General features: G+C 39.7%; 1 protein-coding gene across 10 annotated transcripts in view; it reads left to right on the forward strand.

The window, feature by feature from the left end:
* The window catches only part of ASH1L (ASH1 like histone lysine methyltransferase), a 224,159-nt gene that overhangs the window by 19,095 nt on the left and 181,660 nt on the right, over positions 1-23,404 (forward strand). For 9 of the 10 annotated variants that reach the window (XM_063655579.1, XM_063655645.1, XM_063655399.1 and 6 more), the window contains one exon: positions 22,444-22,962. In XM_063655579.1, the coding sequence (XP_063511649.1) occupies positions 22,543-22,962 (420 nt within the window). In that variant the 5' untranslated portion in view covers positions 22,444-22,542. Of the gene's footprint in view, positions 1-15,380; positions 15,577-22,443; positions 22,963-23,404 lie in introns of those variants that run through there. The other variant, XM_063655522.1, reaches the window with a different exon arrangement.

Consider the following 23,404-nt stretch of genomic DNA (forward strand, 5'->3'; position numbering starts at 1 on the left):
TTTTGCTCTTGTTGCCCAGGCTGGAGTGCAATGGTGTGATCTCGGCTCACCGCAACCTTTGCCTCCTGGGTTCAAGCAATTCTCCTGCCTCAGCCTCCCGAGTAGCTGGGATTACACGCATGCACCACCATGCCCGGCTAATTTTGTATTTTTAGTAGAGACGAGGTTTCTCCATGTTGGTTAGGCTGGTCTCGAACTCCCGACCTCAGGTGATCCGCCCACCTCAGCCTCCCAAAGTGCTAGAATTACAGGCGTGGGCCACCGTGCCCGGCCAATAGCTTGTTTTTATTCACACCTGCCTGACTATACTAATGAGGTGGTATATCTTTTTATATTTCTGTTATTTTTATCTCTCCTGTAATTGCCTATGCATATTTTTTGTATATCTTAAGATAATTTTATATTAAGATATATTAATCCTTTTTCATGTTTATAATTTCTCCCAATCTTATTTGTCTTTTTATTTTGTTTACAGTGTCTTAGTCTACAGATATATACTGCTTTAACATAATCATACTTGTCACTATTTTCCTTTATGGTTTTTAGTTTCCATATTTGCCTAAGAAGGGTTTCTCGGCCAGGCGTGGTGGCTCACACCTGTAATCCCAGCACTTTGGGAGGCTGAGGCGGGCGGATCATGAGGTCAGGAGATCGAGACCATCCTGGCTAACATGGTGAAACCCCATCTCTACTAAAAATACAAAAAAATTGGCTGGGTGTGGTTGCAGGCACCTGGAGTTCCAGCTACTCGGGAGGCTGAGGCAGGAGAATGGCATGAACCCGGGAGGCAGAGCTTGCAGTGAGCCAAGATTGTGCCACTGTACTCCAGCCTGGGTGATACAGTGAGACTATATCTCCAAAAAAAAAAAAAAGAAGGGTTTTTCCACCATAGGTTATAGAAATAGTCATGAACATTCAGATACTTTTGCTTTTGTATGTAGTGTTTAAATCCACGAGTAGGGCTAGTCATAGTGGCTCACACCTGTAATCCCAGCACTTTGGGAGGCCGAGGTGGGAAGATTGCTTGAGGCCAGGAGTTTGAGACAAGCCTGGGCAACATAGTGAGACACCCCTTGCTCGAGCCGAGTAGCTTGAGGGTACAGTAAGCCATGTTCAAACAACTGCACTCCAGTCTGGGTGACATCGAAAGACCCTGTCTCAAAAAAATAAAAATAAAAAATAAATCCATGAGGAAATTGCTTTTTTGTTTTGTTGTGTGTGTGTTGTTTTTTTTTTTTTTTTTTTTTGAGATAAGGTCTTGTTCTGTCGCCTAGGCTGGAGTGCAGTGACACCATCATGACTTACTGCAGCCTCAGCCTCAACGTCCCAGGCTCAATTGATTCTCCTACCTCAGCCCCTGCCAAGTAGCTGGGACTACAGGTGCATATCACCAGGCTCAGCTAATTTTTAAATTTTTTGTAGAGATGGGGTCTCACTATGTTGCCCAGGCTTGTCTTGAACTCCTGGCCTCAGGTCACCCTCCCTCAGCCTGCCAGAGTGCTGGGATTATAGGTGTGAGCCACCATGCCAGCCTTATTTTTGTTTATGATGTAAAGAATGGGTGGAACTTTGTTTTCTGCCAATGGATATCCATTTAGGTCAACATATAGCCACATATATCAAATAAATCATCTCCGTGTCATACTGAAATCTTTTTTTTTTTTTTTTTGAGACAGAGTCTCACTCTGTCATGCAGGCTGGAGTGCAGTGGTGCGATCTTGGCTCATTGCAACCTCCGCCTCCTGGGTTCAAGCAATTTTCCTGCTGCACCCTCTAAGTAGCTGGGACTACAGGCACCTGCCACCATGCCTGGCTGATTTTTGTATTTTTAGTAGAGATGGAGTTTCACCATGTTGGCCAGGCTGATGTCGAACTCCTGACCTCAAGTTATCTACCTGCCTTGGCCTCCCAGAGTGCTGTGATTACAGGCATGAGCCACCACGCCCGGTTGACTGAAATCTATTAATTGAAAAGGGTTTTCATTTTCACAGGACTGCCACTAATCCATATTCTGTTTTTATGCAAAATAGGAAAGGATTTCCTTCTACAAGATACTTAATTTTGATCTTCCAGGATTTTTAGGTGGCTTTACTGAGATATAATTCATATATAGTAATTTAAAGTGTGCAATTTTTGCCCCAGCAGCCACACAGTGCCATTAAAATATTTAAAAAAAGTAATAACAAGGTGTAAGATTTAATGGTTTTGGCCAGGCATGGTAGCTCACGCCTGTAATCCTAGCACTTTGGGAGGCCTAGGCAGGTGGATCACCTGAGGTCAGGCAGCCTGACCAACATGATGAAACCCTGTCTGTACTAAAAATACAAAAAATTAGCTGGGCATGGTGGCGGGCACATGTAATCCCAGCTACTCAGGAGGCTGAGGCAGGAGAATCACTTGAACCCGGGAGGCGGAGGTTGCAGTGAGCCAAGATTGCACCACTGCACTCCAGCCTGGGTGACAAAATGAGACTCCTTCTCAAAAAAAAAAAAAAATCTAACTACAGCATGAATTTTGCCTTCTTAGAAGTGGCTCTTTTGTTTAAAATATAAGCATGTTCAGTGGCCTTCAGTTGACAGGCTGTAATCATCGTCAAAATGTAATTATTTATTTATTTATTTTATTTATTTATTTATTTATTTGAGACGGAGTCTCGCTCTGTTGCCCAGGCTGGAGTGCAGTGGCGCAACCTGGGCTCACTGCAAGCTCCGCCTCTCGGGTTCACGCCATTCTCCTGCCTCAGCCTCCTGAGTAGCTGGGACTACAGGCGCCCACCACCACGCCTGGCTAATTTTTTGTATTTTTGATAGAGATGGGGTTTCACCGTGTTAGCCAGGATGGTCTCGATCTCCTGACCTTGTGATCCACCCGCCTCAGACTCCCAAAGTGCTGGGATTACAGGCGTAAGCCACCATGCCTGGCCCAAAATGTAGTAATTTATTAATGGGAAAATCTTTCTGATACAACTTGAACTTTCTTCCTGTTGTCATTTTAGAATTCCCTAAAGATTGAGATCGGCGTTCCTGTATATTTCTTGGAAACACGTTCCTACATTCCTATCCCCCTCCCCCTCTTTTTTAACAAAACAGAATTGCAGTTATATTTTTGATCTATGTTAACTTTGCTATTCAGGCAAGCTAAGTAAGGTTTGATTAGATAATCTGTATGGCAGTCTGAGTGTAATTTTTCCATCAAGATTTTTAGCCTTGGGACTGCTTTCTGGGGCTTACTTTTCCCCTTGTGACTTGCTAATTGGAAATTTATGTCTATTTCACTTTCCTATTGTAAGTTTCTAGAAGGAGTTGTTGGTATAATACAGTATTTTCTTGGTCATGAGACGCATACTTTCCTCCCAGTTTAATGTTTCTGAAATTAGGAAATAACATAATTGATGTTTACATTTAACCTGGTAGTGCTCCCTCACCCCTAAAAATATGGTTATTGATTCATGAAGCTTCTTAAAATCAGCAGCTTCTTGAAATTTAAGAAATATATAGAATACATAAATATGAAACTAACTAGATTTATTGGATATCAGTACTTTGAGAGTTAGAAATGGTTACTGATTGTCATCTTTTCAGTGAAGGGTTCTATAGTTGAGTAAAAAATTTGTCTAACTTTGTAAGTGTAGTTTATATTGTGGAAATTGCTTCCAATTTTGTTGGTAACTTCATGAAGCTATTCTAATTTTTTGTGATTTTAGTGACATAATATCAGTGACTTAGTAGTTTCATGTAAAATATCTTCAAACTAATTAGGGCATGGGTTACTCTTTTACCTTTGGAAAGCACATTACATGGTGTATATAGTGCTTATTTTTTAAATTATAAAAACTGGAAAATTTGTATAATATTTAAAGAAAAATATCAATTTTTAATATTTTAAGTTTCATTTTGCCTATTCTCTTTTATCTATATACATGTTTTAAAATGTAGAATTAATGTTTGTTTACTCATTCAATAGATATTTTTTGAATGCCCTTTATGTTCTAGGTGCTTTGCTAAGGATGTAGCAGTGAATACAGCAAACAGGATTTTTATTCTCATGGAATGCATGGTCTAGTGGAAGATATGGATATTGAATAATTTAACTGGTATAATGCATATTAAGAGACTTATAGTATGGATATGCACTTAGCAGGGTGATCTGCCAGACTCAAGCCATCCTCCCGCCTCAGCCTCCTAAGTCTGGGGGAATATGAAATGTCTCCCCGAGGGAATGACCTTTAAACTAAGATGGAAAGAAAGAGAAGTAGTCATATGGAAAGATGCTGGAAGAGAGTTCCAGGCAGAGAGAACTAACTGTATGTTCTAAAGGAGGGAAAACAGTTATTTGGGAACTGAAAAGTGCTTCAAACACATGTATCACAGATGTATGAGTGTTTGCTTTTTTTTTTGTTTGTTTTTGTTTTGTTGTTGTTGTTAAGACAGGGTCTCGTGTTGTCACTCAGACTGGAGTGCAGTGGTGTGATCTTAGCTCACTGCGGCCTTGACTTCCCAGGCTCAAGCGATCCTCCCACCTCAGCCTCCCAAGTAGCTGGGACTACAGGCATGAGCCATCATATCCAGCTAATTTTTGCATTTTTTGTAGAGATGGCGTTTTGCTGTGTTGCCAGGCTGATCTCAAACTCTTAGACTCAAGCAGTCTGCCTGCCTTGGCCTCGCAAAGTGCTGGGATTACAGGTGTGAGTAACTGCACCCAGCTGAGTGCTTGCTTTTTTTTGGTGGTGGTTATTTGCTCTTGCTCTGCTCACAACAGTGTGGGGAATGGTGAGGCCAGAGATATGTAGGGGCAGTTAACAACAACAAAAAGTAAATAGTGATGTATGTGTGAAGTGCTGTTCTAAGTACTTTTCATACATTAGTTTATTGAACCCTTACAACAATTTCTATTGACATTTGAGAGAACTGAGGCAGTGAGTACTTTGCACAAAATTAATATAGCAGGACTAGGTTCTGAGACTGTGTTTTGGCTTCAGAGACTATATTCTTAACCACCAAACCATGCTGCAGATTGTAAGTTACAAGTTATGAGTGTGATTAGGGACTTTATATTTATATATGAAAGGCAGAGATATGTAGGGGCAGTTAACAACAACAAAAAGTAAAGTGATATATGTGTGAAGTGCTGTTCTAAGTACTTTTCATATATTAGTTTATTGAACCCTTACAACAATTTCTATTCACATTTGAGAGAACTGAGGCAGTGAGTACTTTGCACAAAATTAATATAGCAGGACTAGGTTCTGAGACTGTTTTGGCTTCAGAGACTATATTCTTAACCACCAAACCATGCTGCAGGTTGTAAGTTACAAGTTATGAGTGTGATTAGGGACTTTTATATATGAAGGGCAGTGAGAAAACATTCAAAGATTTTAAGCAGGGGAATTACATAATCAGAATTTTTTTTTTTTTTTTTTTTTTGAGACAAGGTCTTGCTCTGTCACCCAGGCTGGAGTGCAGTGGTGCGATCGTAGCTCACTGCAGCCTTGACCTCCTGGGCTCAAGGAATCCTCCCACCTCAGCCTCCTGAGTAGCTGGTACTACAGGTGGGTGTGCCACCACACCTAGCTGATTTTTTCATTTTTTTATTTTTAGTAGAGATGAGGTCTTGCTGTGTTGCCCAGGCTGGTTTCAAAATCCTGGGCTCAAGCGATCTTCCTGCCTTGGCCTCAATGTGCTGGGATTACAGGCATGAGCCACTGGGCCTTCGAGAAAAACAATCTCTAGTGGCTCACGCCTGCATTCCCAGCACTTCAAGAGGCCGAGGCTGGAAGATCGTTTGAGCCCAGGAGTTTGAGACCAGCCTGGGCAACATAGCAAGACGCTGTCTCTACAAAAATAAAAAATTGGCTGGGCATGGTTGGTGTGTGCCTGTAGTCCCAGCTACTCAGGAGGCTAAGGCTGCTTGGGCCCAGGAGGTTGGGACTGCAGTGAACTATGATTGTGCCACTGCTCTCAAGCCTGGGTGACAGAGCAAGATTTTTTCTCAAAACAACAAGAACAAAAAATATATATAAAATAAAACACCTTTCTGGATGTAGCTTGGGCTGGAGGAGAGCAAGGTAGATGTACAAAGAAGTTAGAGGGCTGTTGCTATATTCTGGGTGAGAATTGTTGGTTTTTTTGGACAAGTCAGTGAGAGAATTGGAGAGGAGCTATATGTAATCACAGATTATTTATGTGACATTCAGAAGTTTTGGTGTTAGGTTGAAGGTTGACAATAAGAGAGTGAGAATAGTCAGGATGAGTGCCACTGCACTCCAGCCTGAGTGACTGAGTGAGACTCCATCTCAAAAAATAAAAAATAAATAAAAATTAAAAAATTAAAAAAATACCAAAAGATTTTAGAGAAGGAAAAGACTGACTGAACCTAAGGAATCCCAACATCTGGGAGTCTGGTAGGCCAAATCAGATCAGCAGATAAGACTCAGGAGTGGCTTCCAGAGAGGTGGCAGGAATGTGTACTATCATGGTAACCTGTAGTAGTTTGTGTCTTGTGTTCATTTTCTTAGTACTGCCTTTTTGAAGGACAGAAGTTTATAGTTTTGGTGAAGTTCAGTTTACCAGCTTTTTTTTAAAAAAAAAATCATGCTGTCATATCTAAGAAATTTTGCCTAACCCAAGGTCACAAAGATTTCCTTCTACATTTTCTTTTAGGAATTTTATAGTTTGTTTTCGAATTTAGATCTGTGATCCACTTGAGTTAATCTTTGTGTATGATGTGAGGTAAGGGTCTGAGTTCTTTTCTTGAATATGGATATCCTGTAGTAGATTTGGAGTGAGAAGATTGCATTCAATCCAAGTTCTTCTATTTACTAATTTTACAGTCTTAGAGTTAAACACATTTCGAAGCCTGTTTGCCCATCTATAAAATGTGATTAGTTAAATCTAATAAGATTATTGTCAGAATGAAACAAATGAGACAGTAAGTGAAACCACTGAAGCATAGTGTATGGCACCTAGTAGGACTAAGATAGATAAATGTTAGTGGAGTTTGAAAAACACTCCCAAGATACCCAAATACTCTTCTTGTTTGTTTCTTTAAATTCGTTTCAGTGAATGAATAATGCCCAAGCTTTTGGTTTTCAGATATAATCATTGTAATATTTAATCCCTTGAAATTACCTCTTAATCTTAAAGTCTATCAGCTTTAAACTATAGGCAGCAAATGCACTGCAGGCATATTTTAGGGAGTTTTGACCTCTTTGGGTTTGTTTGATAACATTTGATAAATAATTGCCTTTCTGTGTTGAATTTTTTTCTTTGTTAACTTTTTTTAGAGACTGGTTCTCACTCTCACCCAGGCTGGAGTACAGTGGCATGATCATAGCTCACTGCAGCCTTGAACTTCTGGGCTTGAGCAGTCCTCCTGGATTAGCCTCCCTCATTATGTAGAAGTATTAAAAGCATGGTTCTACTTTTGACAGACATAGCATATTCATATATGGGAGCTGTTGAGTAGTGAGAAATGATGACTGCATATGTTTTGAAGTTAAAGCTGACAGATTTTGCTGACAGACTGCATGTGTAGGATTTGAGATAAAGGAAGGAGTCAAGGATGATAACAAGTTATTAGGCCAAAAATTTGTCATCTCAATTCAGTAGCAGATGATCTTTTCAAGGCCTGAGTCAGATCATGTCATTTCTTAAAACCATTTTGATGGCTTCCTATCTCAAAGTAAAAGCTAAAGTCTTTATAAGTCTGCAAGGCCCTCTGTATAAGTTCTGCATGCCTTCTCAGTCTGCGTACTCATTCAGTTCCAGGAAGCGGAGTTGGGCAAAGGTCTCCATTCTATTTCTGACACACAACAAAAATACTTCCACCTCAAGACCTTCGCACTTACTTTTTGGCTTGACTAGAACCTCCATTTCCTGGGTATGTGATTACTTAGCTAGTTTGATATATCCTAAGAAATATGAAGGTTATCTGTGGAAATTTTAAAGAGTGTGAAACCTAGCACAAATTTAAATGAATAATGTGCTATAAATTTTTTTCTTTTTTTTTTTTTTTTTGAGATGGAGTTTCGCTCTTGTTGCCCAGGCTGGAGTGCAATGCGCGATCTCGGCTCACTGCAACCTCTGCCTCTCAGGTTCAAGAGATTCTCCTGCCTCAGCGTCCTGAGTAGCTGGAATTACAGGCACGCGCCACCACACCTGTCTAATTTTATATTTTTATTAGAGACAGTGTTTTTCCATGTTGGTCAGGCTGGTCTCAAACTCCCAACCCAACCTCAGGTGATCTGCCTGCCTCAACCTCCCAAGTGCTGGGATTATAGGTGTGAGCCACCATGCCTGGCCTAATGTGCTATACATTTTTAAATAAAATCTCGTGTCGTTAATTTATACCTTTTTTTTTTTTTTAAGAGATGGGGTCTTGCCCTGTTGCCAAGGCTGAAATGCAGTGATATTTTCTTAGCTCACTGTGGCCTCAAGTTCCTGAGTTCAAGCAGTCCTCTTGCCTTGGCCTCCCAAAGTGTTGGGATTACAGGCGTGAACCACCACACCCAGCCTATAACTGGTTTTTAATGTTAAGAAATAATATTGTAATGTTTAAAAATAAAAAGTCTCTAGCCATGTTTAATAAAGATCACAAAGGAAAACAAGAATTCCTTGCAGATGAGCAGGCATGGTGGCTTGCCCCCGTTAGCTGCGTGGGAGGCTGAGGTGAGAGAATCATTTGAGCTCCAGAGTTCGAGGCTGCAGTGAGCTAAGAAGATGCCACTGCATTCCAGCCTTGGCAACAGAGCAAAACCCAGTCTTAAAAAAAAAAAAAAAATTCCTCAGATAAGACAAGTTAGATTTTACTTTTTTTTTTTGAGATGGAGTTTTACTATTGTTGCCCAGGCTGGAGTGCAATGGCACGATCTTGGCTCACCACAACCTCTGCCTCCTGGGTTCAAGCGATTCACCTGCCTCAGCCTCCCGAGTAGTTGGGATTACAGGCATGTGCCACCATGTCCCGCTAATTTTTGTGTTTTTAGTAGAGACAAGAGTTTCACTGTGTTGGCTAGGCTGGTCTTGCTCCTGATCTCAGGTGATCCACCCGCCTTGGCCTCCCAAAGTGTTGGGGTTACGGGCGTGAGCCACCGCACCCGGCCAGATTTTACTTGTTTTAAGCTAACAATCTGCCTGCATTGTTTAATCTATAACATGGCAATTTTAAATAGGTTTACTTATCTAAGAAGAAAAAGAATTGTTCTTCATTGTTCTTCCAGGCTAAAAATCTTATAAAATTCCATCAACTTTTTCATTTGTATGTTGTTACACTGCCTCCCTCAGTATGTAGCATATACATATATTTTCAGCTCTCTCTTTGACTTTCCACTTAAATGTTTCACAGGTACCTAAAATTTAATGTACTTATTACTGAACCCTTTGATCTTCCCTTTCTCTCTCATCCTGGCATACTTCTAGAATATCGGCCCCACAAAGCAAGGGTTTTTGTCTATATTTTGTACTATTTATTATTGTATCTCCAGTTCTTGATATATAACTCAGTAAATATTTGTTGAATGAGTCTCCAAATGGTACCACCATACCATTTACCATTTGCTCAAGTCTTCAGTTTTTTCCACCCTCATCCTCTCACATTATATTGACAAATCTCTAACGTGTCTCTTAAATCCACCCGTTTTTCTCTATTTCCAGTGTTACCATCCTAATCTAGTATGCTGATATTATGACTGGTATTCCAGAACCAACTTTTGCTGTCTTTGTAATAATCTTCCTTCCTCAGCAAACACAGATGTTTCTCAAAATGTAAGCTTGTATCTTGTTATATTGTCCTTCTCAGAGCCCTTTTATACCTTCTTTTTGAATTCCAAATTCTTTTTTTTTTTTTTTCTTTTTTGAGATTGGATCTCGGCCTGTTTCCAGTCTGGAGTGCAATGGCACCACCATGGCTCACTATAGTCTTGACCTTCTGGGCTCAAGCAGCTGGGAACTCTCAAAAAAAAAAAAAATAAAATAAATAAAAATAATAATAAATAAAAACATTTAAAAGGAAGAAAAAAGCACTAAAAGTTCATGAGACCAAAGACCATGTTTGTATTACTCATGACTGTATCTACAGTGTGTGTCACAATTCTCAAAACATATTTCGAGGCTCTCAGAAAACGTTTGTTGATTGAATGAAGGAATAGATTAAGAATGATGAATCCATAAAGGAACTGATGAAATGGTTGGAGAGGTGTTGGGAGAACCAGTAGAATGTATCATAGAAAGCAAAGAGTTTCAAACGTAGCAAATACGCCAAATATAGCAGAGAGAAATAATAAGATCGAGACTAAAGATGATCTTTTCTTTTTTTTTGAGACGGAGTCTCGCTCTGTCATCCAGGCCGAATGGAGTGCAGTGGTGCGATCTGGGCTCACTGCAACCTTCGCCTGTCAGGTTCAAGTGATTCTTCTGCCTCAGCCTCCCGAGTAGCTAGGACTACAGGTGCGCACCACCACGCCCAGCCAATTTTTGTATTTTTTTTTTTTTTAAGTGGAGACGGGGTTTCACCATATTGGCCAGGCTGTTGTCAAACTCCTGACCTTGTGATCTACCCACCTCGGCCTCCCAAAGTGCTGTGATTACAGGTGTGAGCCACCATGCCCACCCCAAAGATGATCTTTGGGAGGCAGCAAAACATAGTGGTTAAGAGGAGCGAAACAGACCTGTTTCTGCCTTTTATTTGGCCATTAGCCTGTCTTTTCATCTCTAAAAAGGGAATAATAATAGTAACTACCACATGCTGATTGTGAGCCTTAAATGAGATAATATATGTAAAACATTTGGCATAGAGCTTTGTACGTATTAAGAACTCAGTAAGTATTTTATTACTTTTACTGATGCTAAATTCACTGTGAGGACTCATTTGTAGTGCTTAAAAAAATTTGGTTGATTTTTATATTGTTTTGCTGAATAGTGTTCCATCAAAGCATGGCTATTCCCTTTCTACCCCTGAAAATAGACGGGGTATTTACATATAAAATGATTTCCAAACATAATTGTCTTCCAGAGTAGTTCTGTATCTCAGACCAGACCTTCCCCACCAACACACACTCTCTCTCTCTCTCTCCATATATATATACACACACACATATGTACACATATATATACACACATATATACATACATATGCCTACATACGTATATATACATACATACATATATATACATATGTACACATATATGTGTGCATATATATATATATATATATATATATATAATTTTTTTTTTTTTTTGAGACAGAGTCTCACTCTGTTGCCCAGGCTGGAGTGCAGTGGCACAATCTTGGCTCACTGCAACCTCTGCCTCCTGGGTTTAAGCGATTCTTCTGCCTCAGCCTCCTGAGTAGCTGGGATGACAGGCACCTGCCACCACGTCTGGCTAATTTTTGTATTTTTAGTAGAGATGGAGTTTCACCATGTTGGCCAGGCTGGTCTTGAACTCCTGACTTCAGGTGATCCGCTCGCCTCAGCCTCCCAAAGTGCTGGGATTTATAGGCATGAGCAACCATGCCCAGCCCAGACCACTATGTTAATAGCAGTGTATTAGTTAATTTTTATCAGATCCATTGTTTGTTACTTGGATGTGGGATAAAATGGCAGGTGTGGGGGTGGATAGAGGTCTTCATTTTGTAGAGAATATGTATTTGTAAATTTGTAGGTAGTTTTTAACATATTGTTAGATTATCATACTTTTGTTTTTATACAATGTATATGTCCTATTAATATAATTAGTAATTTTCTTTTTTAAAAATATATAGTTAGTAATTTTCTAAAGAGTTTAGTTTATGCTGTAATGATTTGTGCAAAAGTATTTAATGCTGTAGGTACAGTGTTACTTTCCTTTGAATTTGGACCAGACTGTTCCACATTGTTCCAGAGATTTGAAAACATAAACCCAAAATTGCATGTGAGATGAATATTGAATTTGCCTGTTTGAGTGAAGAGATTCTAGCAATCTTAGGTCTGTGTTTTTCTTTGGAAATGTATTTTAAGTTGAATATATTGTAGTAGAAACCAGAATAAGTTGTGTTACAACATGCATCCTTGCCCCTGGATGGAAAAGCTAGATTGTTTAGATATTTTTCCAAAAGCTGAAAGAACGATATTCTCAAAGAACATTGCTTTGAAAGTTCAAAAAACAGCATTCTGGCAGCTGCTGTAGGGACTGTTTTTCAAGCAGTTTACATTCAGCAGATAAAAAGCACTCTGTTGTGAAATATCTTCAGAATTTTGGTTTATCTTGACTAGAAACTCTTAAATTTGGTATGTGGGGTTTGCCAATCATGATTTTCCAGTTTTACTACCTAAATGGATTCTCAAAATATGCCTGTAAAGCATACTGTTCATTTTTCTCCTTGATCATGTTAGGGAAATGTAATATTTCTCTCTTCTCATATACATTTTTAAGGGGGGCAATAAATGTTTGCAAATCTCTTCAGTTTATTGGTACTCTGCTTTTTATGTAATAATATGTGTCACTTGGATTAAGTTTTTAAAAATTTTTTTCATTTTTAAAATGAGAATCATGTTTCTGTCAAACCTTTCTCTGTAATGTTTTGAAAGGGAATTAAGTGCAGATAAAAAATGAATTCTTTGCTTGAACCCGGGAGGCGGAGGTTGCAGTGAGCCGAGATCACGCCACTGCACTCCAGCCTGGGCGACAGTGAGACTCTGTTTCAAAAAAAAAAAAAGAATTCTTTGGAAAAATGGTGAAATTCTTCATTTATACATATAAATTTTGCAGTTATACATATTAAGACATGGAATTCTTTCATTACAAAAATTGTAATGGGAAGATTTAAAATGTATGCATTTGTGAGTAATGAATATAAAAACAATTCTTTTTTTTTTTTTCAAATTGTAAAATTTTGTGGGTTTTTTGTTACATCTGTTTTTTGAGATGGGGGGGTCTTTCTTTATTGCCCAGACTGGAGCGCAGTGGCACAATTCTAGCTCACTCCAGTCTCGAACACTTGGGCTCAAGTGATCTTCTCATCTCAGCCTCCAGAGTAACTAGGCCTACAGTTGTGTCCCACCACACCTAGCTAATTTTTTAATGTTGATTGATTGATTGAGACAGAGTGTCACTCTGTTGGCCAGGCTGGAGTGCCTCTGGAGTAGCTAGGACTACAGTTGTGTCCCACCATACACAGCTTATTGTTTGATTGCCTGGGCTAGAGTACAGTGCTGTGATCATGGCTCACTGCAGCCTCGACTTCCTAGACTCAGGTGATCCTCCCACCTCAGCCTCCTGGGTAGCTGGGACGATAGGCACTTGCCACCATGCCCAGCTAATTTTTTGATTTTTTTTTTCCTTCCCGAGACAGAGTCTTGGTCTGTCACCCAGGCTGGAGTGCAGTGGCACAGTCTCGGCTCACTGCAACCTCCACCTCCTGTGTTCAAATGATTCTCCTGCCTCAGCCTCCTGAGTAGCTGAGATTACAGGAGCATGCCACCATGCCCAGCTAATTTTTGTTTTTTTTTTTTTTTAGTAGAGACGGGGTTTCACCATGTTGGCCAGGCTGGTCTCAAACTCCTGACCTCGAGTGATCTGCCTGCCTTGGCCTCCCAAAGTGCTGGGATTACAGGCGTGAGCCACTGAGCCCGGCCTAGAAAGGGGACAATTTGAAGCTGGTAAAATATAACCCACATAAGTTGGGGAATTAATTCTACAAATGTTTATTGAACACCTACTATATGCCAGCTACTGTTCTGCATGCTGGGATATAGCAGTGAACCAAACTGATAAGTCTGTTTCCTGGTAGAGTTCAAATTTCAATGGAAAGATGTAGACAACAAATACATAGTACACCAGGTGGTAAGAAGAGTATGAGAATAAAATAGGATACTGAGTGTGAGTAGAGGGTGGTGGGGGGATAGGTGTTTTTTTTAAGGAAATGCTTCTTCTATAAAATTACATTTAGGCAAAGATATGAAAGAAGTGAAAGAGCAAGATATGCAATTATCTGGGGAAAGGGTGTTCTATCAAGCGGAATGGTAAGTGCAAAGGTCCCAAGGTAAAGAGTATTTTTGTTGCGTTTGAGAAACAGAAGGGAAACTTCTTTTTTTTTTTATTTTTTTATTTTTTTTTTGAGACAGAGTCTCGCTCTGTTGCCTAGGCTGGAGTGCAGTGGCGCAATCTCGGCTCACTGCAACCTCCGCCAGAAGGGAAACTTTTGTACCTCCTTCTTGGAACTAAGTGAGGAGACTGGTAGGAGATGGAAGAGGTAGAGAGGACTTTAGGACAAATTAAATTGAATCTTTAGACCATTTTAAAAATTTTGGCTTCTGCTTTGAGGGAGATAGGAAGCCTACGAAAGGGTTTTGAGCAGAGGAGTGACATGATCTGACTCAGGCTTTGAAAGGATCACCCTGCTACTGAATTGAGAAAACTGGAAGAGATATGAGGGTTGAAGCAAGGAACCAGTTAGAAGCATGTTGCATTTTGCAAGCTATGCATCTGATAAAGGTCTAATATCAGCATCTGTAAGGAACTTAAGCAAATCTATGAGAAAAAAAAAACGATTAAAAAGTGGGTAAAGGACATGAACAGACACTTCTCAAAAGAAGATATACATGCAGCCAACAATCATGAGAAAAAGCTCAACATCACTGATCATTCAAGAAATGCAAATCAAAACCACAGTGAGATACCATCTCACTTCAGTCAGAATGGCTACTATTAAAAAGTCAAAAAAAAAAAAAAAAAGATGCTGGCAAGGTTGCAGAGAAAAAGGAGTGCTTATACACTGTTGGTTGGAGTGTAAATTAGTTAAGCCATTGTGGAAGACTGTGGTCATCCCTCAAAGACCTGAAAACGGAAATACCATTTGACTCAGCAGTCCCATTACTGGGTATATACCCAAAGGAATATAAATCATAAAGACAGATGCATGCGTATCTTCATTGCAGCACTATTCACAATAGCAAAGACATGCGATTAACCTAAATGCCCACCAATGGTAGACTGGATAAAGAAAATGTAGTACATATACATCATGAAATGCTATGGAGTCACAAAAAAAATGAGATCATGTACTTTGCAGGATCATGGATGGAGTAGAGGCCATTATCTTTGGCAAACTAATGCAGGAACAGAAAATCAAATACTGTATGTTCTCACATATAAATGGGAGCTAAATGATGACAACAGATGGACACATAGAGGGGAACAACACACACTGGGACTTATTGGAGGGTGGAGGGTGAGAAGAGGGAGAGAATCAGGAAAACTAACTAATGGGTACTAGGCTTAATACCTGGGTGATGAAATAAACCCCCACGACACAAGTTTACCTACGTAACAAACCTGCACATGTACCCCTGAACTTAGAATAAAAGTTAAATATATTAAAAAATCAATAAATCGATGGACTTTGAGTTAAGCAGATCACCTTCCATAATGTTGGGGAAGAACTTCATCTACTCAACTGAAGGCATTAACAGAACAAAAGATTGACCTCTCCTCAGTAAGAGGCAAGTCTGCCAGCAGAATGAAAACATTGGGTCTTCCTGGGTCTCCAGCCTGCCACTGACCCACCCTGCAGATTTTGGGACTGGCCAGCTTCCATAATCATGTGAGCAATTCCTTTAAATAAACCTCTTTCTTTAAAAAAAAAAAAAAAAAAAGCTATTGCAATAATCCATTCACATATTTATCATCACTTGGATCTGATAGCTGTCAAAGTAATGAGAACTGGTTAGATTTTGCATACATTTTGAAGGTAAAGCTGACAAACTTAGCTGACCAAATGGACATGAGGGGTTTGAGAGAAAAAGCAATTAAGGATGGGTAGAGATTTTCGGCCTAAATATTTCTTGTTGGAATTACCATATTTTGAAATGAAACCTGTAGGAAGAATAGATTTGGGGCAGTGGGCAAAGATGAATTGATTTTAAACATGTTAAGTGCCTGTCTATTACACAGTCCAGTCAGTGTGTCAAGTAAGTATTTAGATATGTGAATCTGAAGTTCCAGAAAGCGGTCTCAGCTAGTCTCTATCTGAAGATAGAAATTTGTGAATCATCAGTGTTAGAAATTTAAAGCCATAAGACTGGATCTGGTCATTTGGGAACTGAGTGTAGATAGAAAAAGGAAGAGATCCAGGTACCCTGCATCACTCCAGTATTTAAAGGTCATGGAGGAAGGAAAGAACCTGCAAAGGAGACTGAGGGTGACTAGCCAGTGAGGAAGAACAATCAAGAGAGGAGTCCCAGAGCTGGGCACGGTGACTCGTGCCTGTCATCCCAGCTACTCAGGAGTCTGAGGTCGGAGGATCGCTTGAGTCCAGGACTTGAAGACTAGCCTGGGCAACCTAGTGAGACCCTGTCTCTAAAACAGTGAAAAAAAATTGGGCATGGTGGCACATGCCTGTATTTCTAGCTACTTGGAAAAGCTACTTGGGGTCTGAGGCAGGAGAATCACTTGAGCCCAGGATTTTGAGGCTGCAGTGAGCTATGATTGTGCCACTGTACTCTGGCCAGGGTGACAGAGAGAGACCTTGACTCAAAAAAAAAAAAAAAAGGTATCCCATAAGTCAAGTGAAGTAGCGAGGGAGCTGTTTAGCTGTGCCAAATTCTGTTGATAGGTCAGGTAAGATGAGAGGACTGAGAATTGATCATTCTTAGCAATGTGGAGGTTGTTGGTGACCTTGACTAGCAGTTTCTATGGAGGGGTGGCACTGAAAGTATAATCAGTATGTTCAAGAGAAAAAAAAAAAGCAAGGATTGGAGGTCAGGGAGAATAGACAATATAGAGAATTCTAACAATTTTGTTGTGAAGAGGAACAGAGAAATGGGAAGATGGTGGAGGATGTGGAGTTGAGGAATTTTCTTTTTTTTTTTTTTTTTTTTGGTGACAGTGTCACTCTGTCACCCAGGCTGGAGTGCAATGGCACCATCTTGGCTCACTGCAACCTCTGCCTCCCGGGTTCAAGCAGTTCTCCTGCCTCAGCCTCCTGAGTAGCTGGGATTACAGGCATGCACCACCACACCTGGCTAATTTTTTATATTTTTGGTAGAGATGGGGTTTCACCATGTTGGCCAAGCTGGTCTTGAGTATCTGACCTCAAGTGAGGTCTGCCCGCCTTGGCCTCCCAAGTGCTGGGATTACAGGCATGAGCCATTGTGCTCAGCTAAGAGGAATTTTCTTCCATGAGAGATATTATAGTATGTTTTTGTTTTCAGGCTTATTGGCATTATTCAGAGGAAGTATGAAAAATGGATGATGTGAGAAAGGAGATAGTTGCCTAAATGAAGAGGTTGAAAGGAGAGATCGTTTATATATTGTAATAGGAAGGCAGGCAGAATCTATCGGGACAGACACAGGTAGGAAGGTAGGTAGATATATGGTGGGCACTTGTGGCAGTTTTCTTCTGTTTGTTACTGCTTCCTATCTGACTACTGCTGTGATCAGATAGGAAGCAAAATTAGTGACAATGAAGAAAGGGGAGATGGGATGAAATAGTTTTTTAGGAGAGTGGTAGAGGGAATGGATTAGGGAAGTGTATTGGCAGCACCAAGGGCTTAGTCAAAGTTAGTGGTCAGGAATATAAAGTGAGATCATTGAGCGTTGTTATTTTTCTTAGACTAGCTGTGATGTTACAGAGACAGAAGATGTATAAAATATGATCTGGAAGTATGTTAGTGCTGAAATTAGGATATTTTAGTAAATTTACAGAAAACCACCTATGTGAAATATAATCAACATATTAAGAAAAAACTTGTGTATAGTTTTCTCATTGTAACACAAGATAAAGTTATATAAAACAGGAAAAAAGACATTTGCTACATGCCAATCATTGTATTAGAAGCTACAGGAACCTTAAAATTCACTCATTCATTTATTCAGCTATTTATTGGGTACTAAAATTTGTGCTATTCATTGTTTCAGGTGCTGGGGATACAGTGGTGAGCAAGCCAGAAGAGGTTCCTATCCTCATGAAGCTTATATTTTAATTATACAGTTGGCCTTCCCTATCTGTGATTCCGCACCTGCGGATTCAACCAACTGCGTATGAAAAGTATTAGAAAAAAATTAAAAATAATACAATAATAAAAAATAATACAAAATTTTAAAATACAGTTTAATAACTATTTATATATCATTTACATTATATTAGGTATTATAAGTAATCCAGAGATGATTTCAAGTATACAGGAGAATGTGTATAGGCTGTATGCAAATACCACACCATTTTATATAAGTGACTTGAGCATCCTCAGATTTTGGTATCTGAGGGGGTGGGATGGGAGGTGGGAGGACTTAATCTGTTGAGGGGTATAGCTGACAAATATAGAACAAGAAAAAAAGTTAATTGCCCTAATCGTGATCTTATATGGATCATAAATATTCAGGGATGGATCAGGTCAGTGCAAGCTTAAATATAGGTCTGAGAACATAGGTCTAGAATCCATTATCCAAATGTTGGTGCCATAAGTTTTTTTATTTCTTTTTAAAAAAATTCCCTGCAAGTGTTACACATGTTTTTCTTTTTTCTTATTTTTCTTCTTCTTCTTTTTTTTGGGGGGTTTTAGAAATGTAGATTGGGTGAACTGGCACTGTGGTGTTTGGGAGTAGTAGCATCCCTTACTAACTTAATCAAGTCCATTAATACTTCTGCATTGTAATTTATCATTATTCATGGAAATTAGGGTAATTAAGACTAAAATGGGTCCATGTCAAGTTTTATCACTAGGTTTTGAAAAAACTTGGATTTCAGAGTTTTTTGGACTTCAGGATTGTGAGCCCATCATGGAGAAGATAGGACTTTGTGCTTTTTATTTTTTGTTTTAGAGTTTACTTTTTAAATTTACTTTTTGAGGTAGGGTCTCGCTCTGTTGCCCGGGCTAGAGTCCAGTGGCATGAACATGGCTCACTGCAGCCTCGATTTCCTAGGCTCCAGCCATCTTCTTGCCTCATCCTCCCGAGTAGCAGGGACTATAGGTGTGCACCACCATGCTGGGCTAATTTTTTTTTTTGTAGAGAGAGGGTCTTGCTGTGTTTGCTAGACTGGTCTCAAACTCTTAAGCTCAAGTGATCTTCCTGCCTTAGCCTTCCAAAGTGCCAGTAATACAGGCGTGAGCCACCGTGCCCAGGCAGGATTTGAACTTTTAAAATTATTATTTATTTTTAAAAAAACATTTGGGTTATTTTAATTACTTTTTATACACAGCATTTTATTATTTATTTTTTCTCCCTTCCCTAATTATGTATTTATTTTTTTGAGACAGGGTCTTGCTCTGTTGCCCAAGCTAGAGTGTAGTGGTACAATCATGGCTCAGTGTAACCTCAACTTCCTGGGCTCAAGCCATCTTCCCACCTCAGCCTCTTGAGTAGCTAGGATTATAGGCACATGACACCACACACCTGGCTAATTTTTAATTTTTTTTGTAGAAATGAGGTCTCACTATGTTGTCCATGCTGGCTTTGAACTCCTGGGCTAAAGCGATCCTCCCACTTTAGTCTCCCAAAGTGCTGGGGTTGTAGGTGCGAGCTACTGTGCACAGCTAACTTTGTACTTTTTTTTTTTTGAGACGGAGTCTTGCTTTGTTGCCCAGGCTGGAGTGCAGTGGCACGATCTCGGCTCACTGCAAGCTCTGCCTCCCGGGTTCACGCCATTCTCCTGCCTCAGCCTTCTGAGTAGCTAGGACTACAGGCGCCCGCCACCACGCCTGGCTAATTTTTGTTTTTTTTTTTAAAAGATGGGGTTTCACCATGTTAGCTAGGGTGGTCTCGATCTCCTGACCTCCTGATCTGCCCACCTCAGCCTCCCAAAGTGCTGGGATTACAGGCATGAGCCACCGTGCCCGGCCTACTTTGTACGTTTAAAGGGAGAGTGTGTATGTTTATATGACACATAAGCAGAAATGAACATGATTTGTTAGGGACAGTAAAGAAAACTGAATTGACTAAATGATAGTGGGTGTGTGTTGGGAAATAAACAAGTTTGAATAGTTAGAGGAGAGTGAGATTATTAAAAGCCTTGAATGCCATTGTGAAATGTTAATACATGAAATAGTAGACAAGAATCATCAGAGTGAAATGATTGGAAGATTAGTTTTCCAGCTGTTTATATGATTGAATGGAGCAATAACAAGCTAAGGAGTTACCCAATCGGCCAATATTTGTTGAGTACTTATAAACACTGCTGCTGCTCCTACTACTACTAAATTATTGGTACCTTTTTTTTTCTTGCTCTGTCACCTGGCCTGGAGTGCAATGGCATGATCTTGGCTCACTGCAACCTCCGCCTCCCAGGTTCAAGTGATTCTCATGCCTCAGCCTCCTGAGTAGTTGGAATTACAGGCACCTGCCACCACACTCACCTGATTTTTGTACTTTTAGTAGAGACGGGTTTCGACATGTTGACCAGGCTAGACTCGAACTCGTGACCTCAAGTGATGCACCTGCCTTGGCCCCCCAAGATGCTGAGATTACAGGCATGAGACACCACACCCGGCCAGTACCTTTTGTTGAGCTTTCGCTATGTGCCAGTCATTGGGCGAGATATTTTACTTACATTCCTTGTAGAAGTTATAAGACAACTACTTATTTTTTCCCTTGAGACAGGGTCTTGCCCTGTTGCCCAGGTTGGAGTGTAGTGGCTTGATCACAGCTCACTGCAGCCTCGACCGTCAAGGTTCAGGTGATCTCCCACCTCAGTCTCCTGAGAGCTGGGACTACAGGTGTGTGCCATCACACCCTGCTAATTTTTGTACTTTTTTAGAGATAGGATTTTGCCATGTTGCCCAGTCTAGTCTCAAACTCCTGAGCTCAAAGAGTCCACCCACCTCAGCCTCTGAAAGTGCTGGGATTATAGGTGTGAGCCACCATACCTGGCCAAGAATCTTACTCTCTTGTTGGAATGAAAAGTCTCAGGGCACATAGTTTAAAATATTCTACTTTATAAATGGAACTTTGTAAGAGATAAGATGTTCTCCGTTTTCCATATACTAGTTCTAGATCTTGAGTCAGACATATGTTTGACATGAAGACTAGTCTGTCAGTCTTCAAGAATACTGACTTGTTTTGTTTTGGTTTTATTAATATATTCACTAGTCTCTGGCTCGGCATGGTGGCTCACACCTGTAATCCCAGCACTTTGGAAGGCCAAGGTAGGCAGATCACCTGAGGTCAGGCATTCAAGACCAGCCTGGCCAACATGGTGAAACCCCATCTCTACTAAAAATACAAAAATTAACTGGTTGAGTATGGTGGCTTGTGCCTGTAATGCCAGATACTCAGGAAGCTGAGGCAGGAGAATCTCTTGAACCCAGGAGACGCAGGTTGCAGCGAGCCAAGATCACGCCACTGCACTCCAGCCTGGGCGACAGAGCGAGACTCCATCTCAAAAAAAAAAAAAAAAATTCACTAGTCTCCCTAATGATTATATGGTAATCTGGTTTCCTGAGGATCTTTATATTTAAAATGGGGGTGCCTTGTGGAGATTCTCAGATTAGGTGTATCACCTATTGTAAAATAAATTAGCATGCTAGTTTTAAAACATTTTGTGTATTTGGGGAATTGACACATGCCTACTGAGTATTTGCTATTAGGAAAACTTGTAAAAATAAATTGCTGATTTTTAAAGTTCTTATAACAACAGTGATTATTTGTATAAATATTTGCTTAATGTTTGCCCTTCTCAGTAGAGTATAAACCTTAAAATTTAGGAGTTGGGTTCATTTTGCTGAATACTGTATTTTCAGAGTGTAGCATGATGCCTGGCATATGATAGGTGTTTGGAAATATTTTTTGAATGGACAAGTGAATGAATTCAGAGTTGAATTGTATCCTAGCAACAAAGATAATATGTGCATAAGTTCCTGCATCAGAGAGTCCTAACATTAAAAAGCCTGATAATCTCTTCTAAAAGTTTGGAATACTGAAACCAGCCTAAGAGATAATTTAGAAAGAATTTTTATAGGTACATAGCGTGTTTAAATATTTATGGGGTGAACGTGATATGTTGATGCAGGCATACAATGTGTAATAATCACATCATAGTCAATGGAGTATCAAAAAAAGATGAATTTTTACCTTCAATAAAACTAGGAAATAAAAGTGTACTTCAGCAGAAGAGTAGGGAATATATTCTTTTAAAACTGATGAGTGTGAAAATATATGAAGTTATTTTTATTTTAGGCAATGTTTGCTTGACTGTAAGTTTCAGAAGCTTCTTGGTGATTCTTAAATTTGCATTTGCGCCATACCACAAATGGCTTGTTTATGATATCTGTAGAATGATAAACTTATTCTGAATTTTAAATGTATTTATAACTAAATGGATTTAAATCTATTTTGAATTAACATTTCGATCTAACTGTGATTTTTTTTTTTGGGTAGTTGTTGACCTCCTTGTTGTCTGCCCCTATACCCATTACTTATGTTAATCAATAGTTGCCTCTTTTCTGATAAATTTTTGTTATGGTCTGTTCTGCAGAGAAAGATGCTGGTTTCAAGTTTTGGAGATCCCTGTTTTTTATGGAACACAGTTCTGTAAAATTTTCATAAGATTCCTTGGCAATAACATACGCTTGTGATGGACCCTAGAAATACTGCTATGTTAGGATTGGGTTCTGATTCCGAAGGTTTTTCAAGAAAGAGTCCTTCTGCCATCAGTACTGGCACATTGGTCAGTAAGAGAGAAGTAGAGCTAGAAAAAAACACAAAAGAGGAAGAGGACCTTCGCAAACGGAATCGAGAAAGAAACATCGAAGCTGGGAAAGATGATGGTTTGACTGATGCACAGCAACAGTTTTCAGTGAAAGAAACAAACTTTTCAGAGGGAAATTTAAAATTGAAAATTGGCCTCCAGGCTAAGAGAACTAAAAAACCTCCAAAGAACTTGGAGAACTATGTATGTCGACCTGCCATAAAAACAACTATTAAGCACCCAAGGAAAGCACTTAAAAGTGGAAAGATGACGGATGAAAAGAATGAACACTGTCCTTCAAAACGAGTAAGTAGAATTCCTAACAATGTGTGGTTATTGACAATATTTTCATTTCCCTATTAATTTTTATCCTATATGTATTTCCGGGAGTTTGATTTTACTCTATGTTATTTCCAGATAGTTTGTTTTTGTGAGCCTTAAAATAAGCCTTGAGGCTTATCAAAGATGTAAGTTAATAGCATAACCATGTATGTATTTGTACTTGTAAAATTATTTTAAAAATTTATTTATTTATTTTTTTGAGATTAAGTTTTGCTCTTGTCACCCAGGCTGGAGTGCAAGGCGTGATCTCGGCTCATGGCAACCTCTGCCTTCTGGGTTCAAGCAGTTCTTCTGCCTCAGCCTCCTGAGTACCTGGGATTACAGGCGCCCACCACCACACCCAGCTAATTTTGTGTTTTCAGTAGAGACGGGGTTTCACCATGTTGGCCAGGCTGGTCTCAAACTC

This window comes from Pongo pygmaeus, chromosome 1 (genome assembly GCF_028885625.2).
Source record: "Pongo pygmaeus isolate AG05252 chromosome 1, NHGRI_mPonPyg2-v2.0_pri, whole genome shotgun sequence".
NCBI classification, from domain to species: Eukaryota; Metazoa; Chordata; class Mammalia; order Primates; family Hominidae; genus Pongo; species Pongo pygmaeus.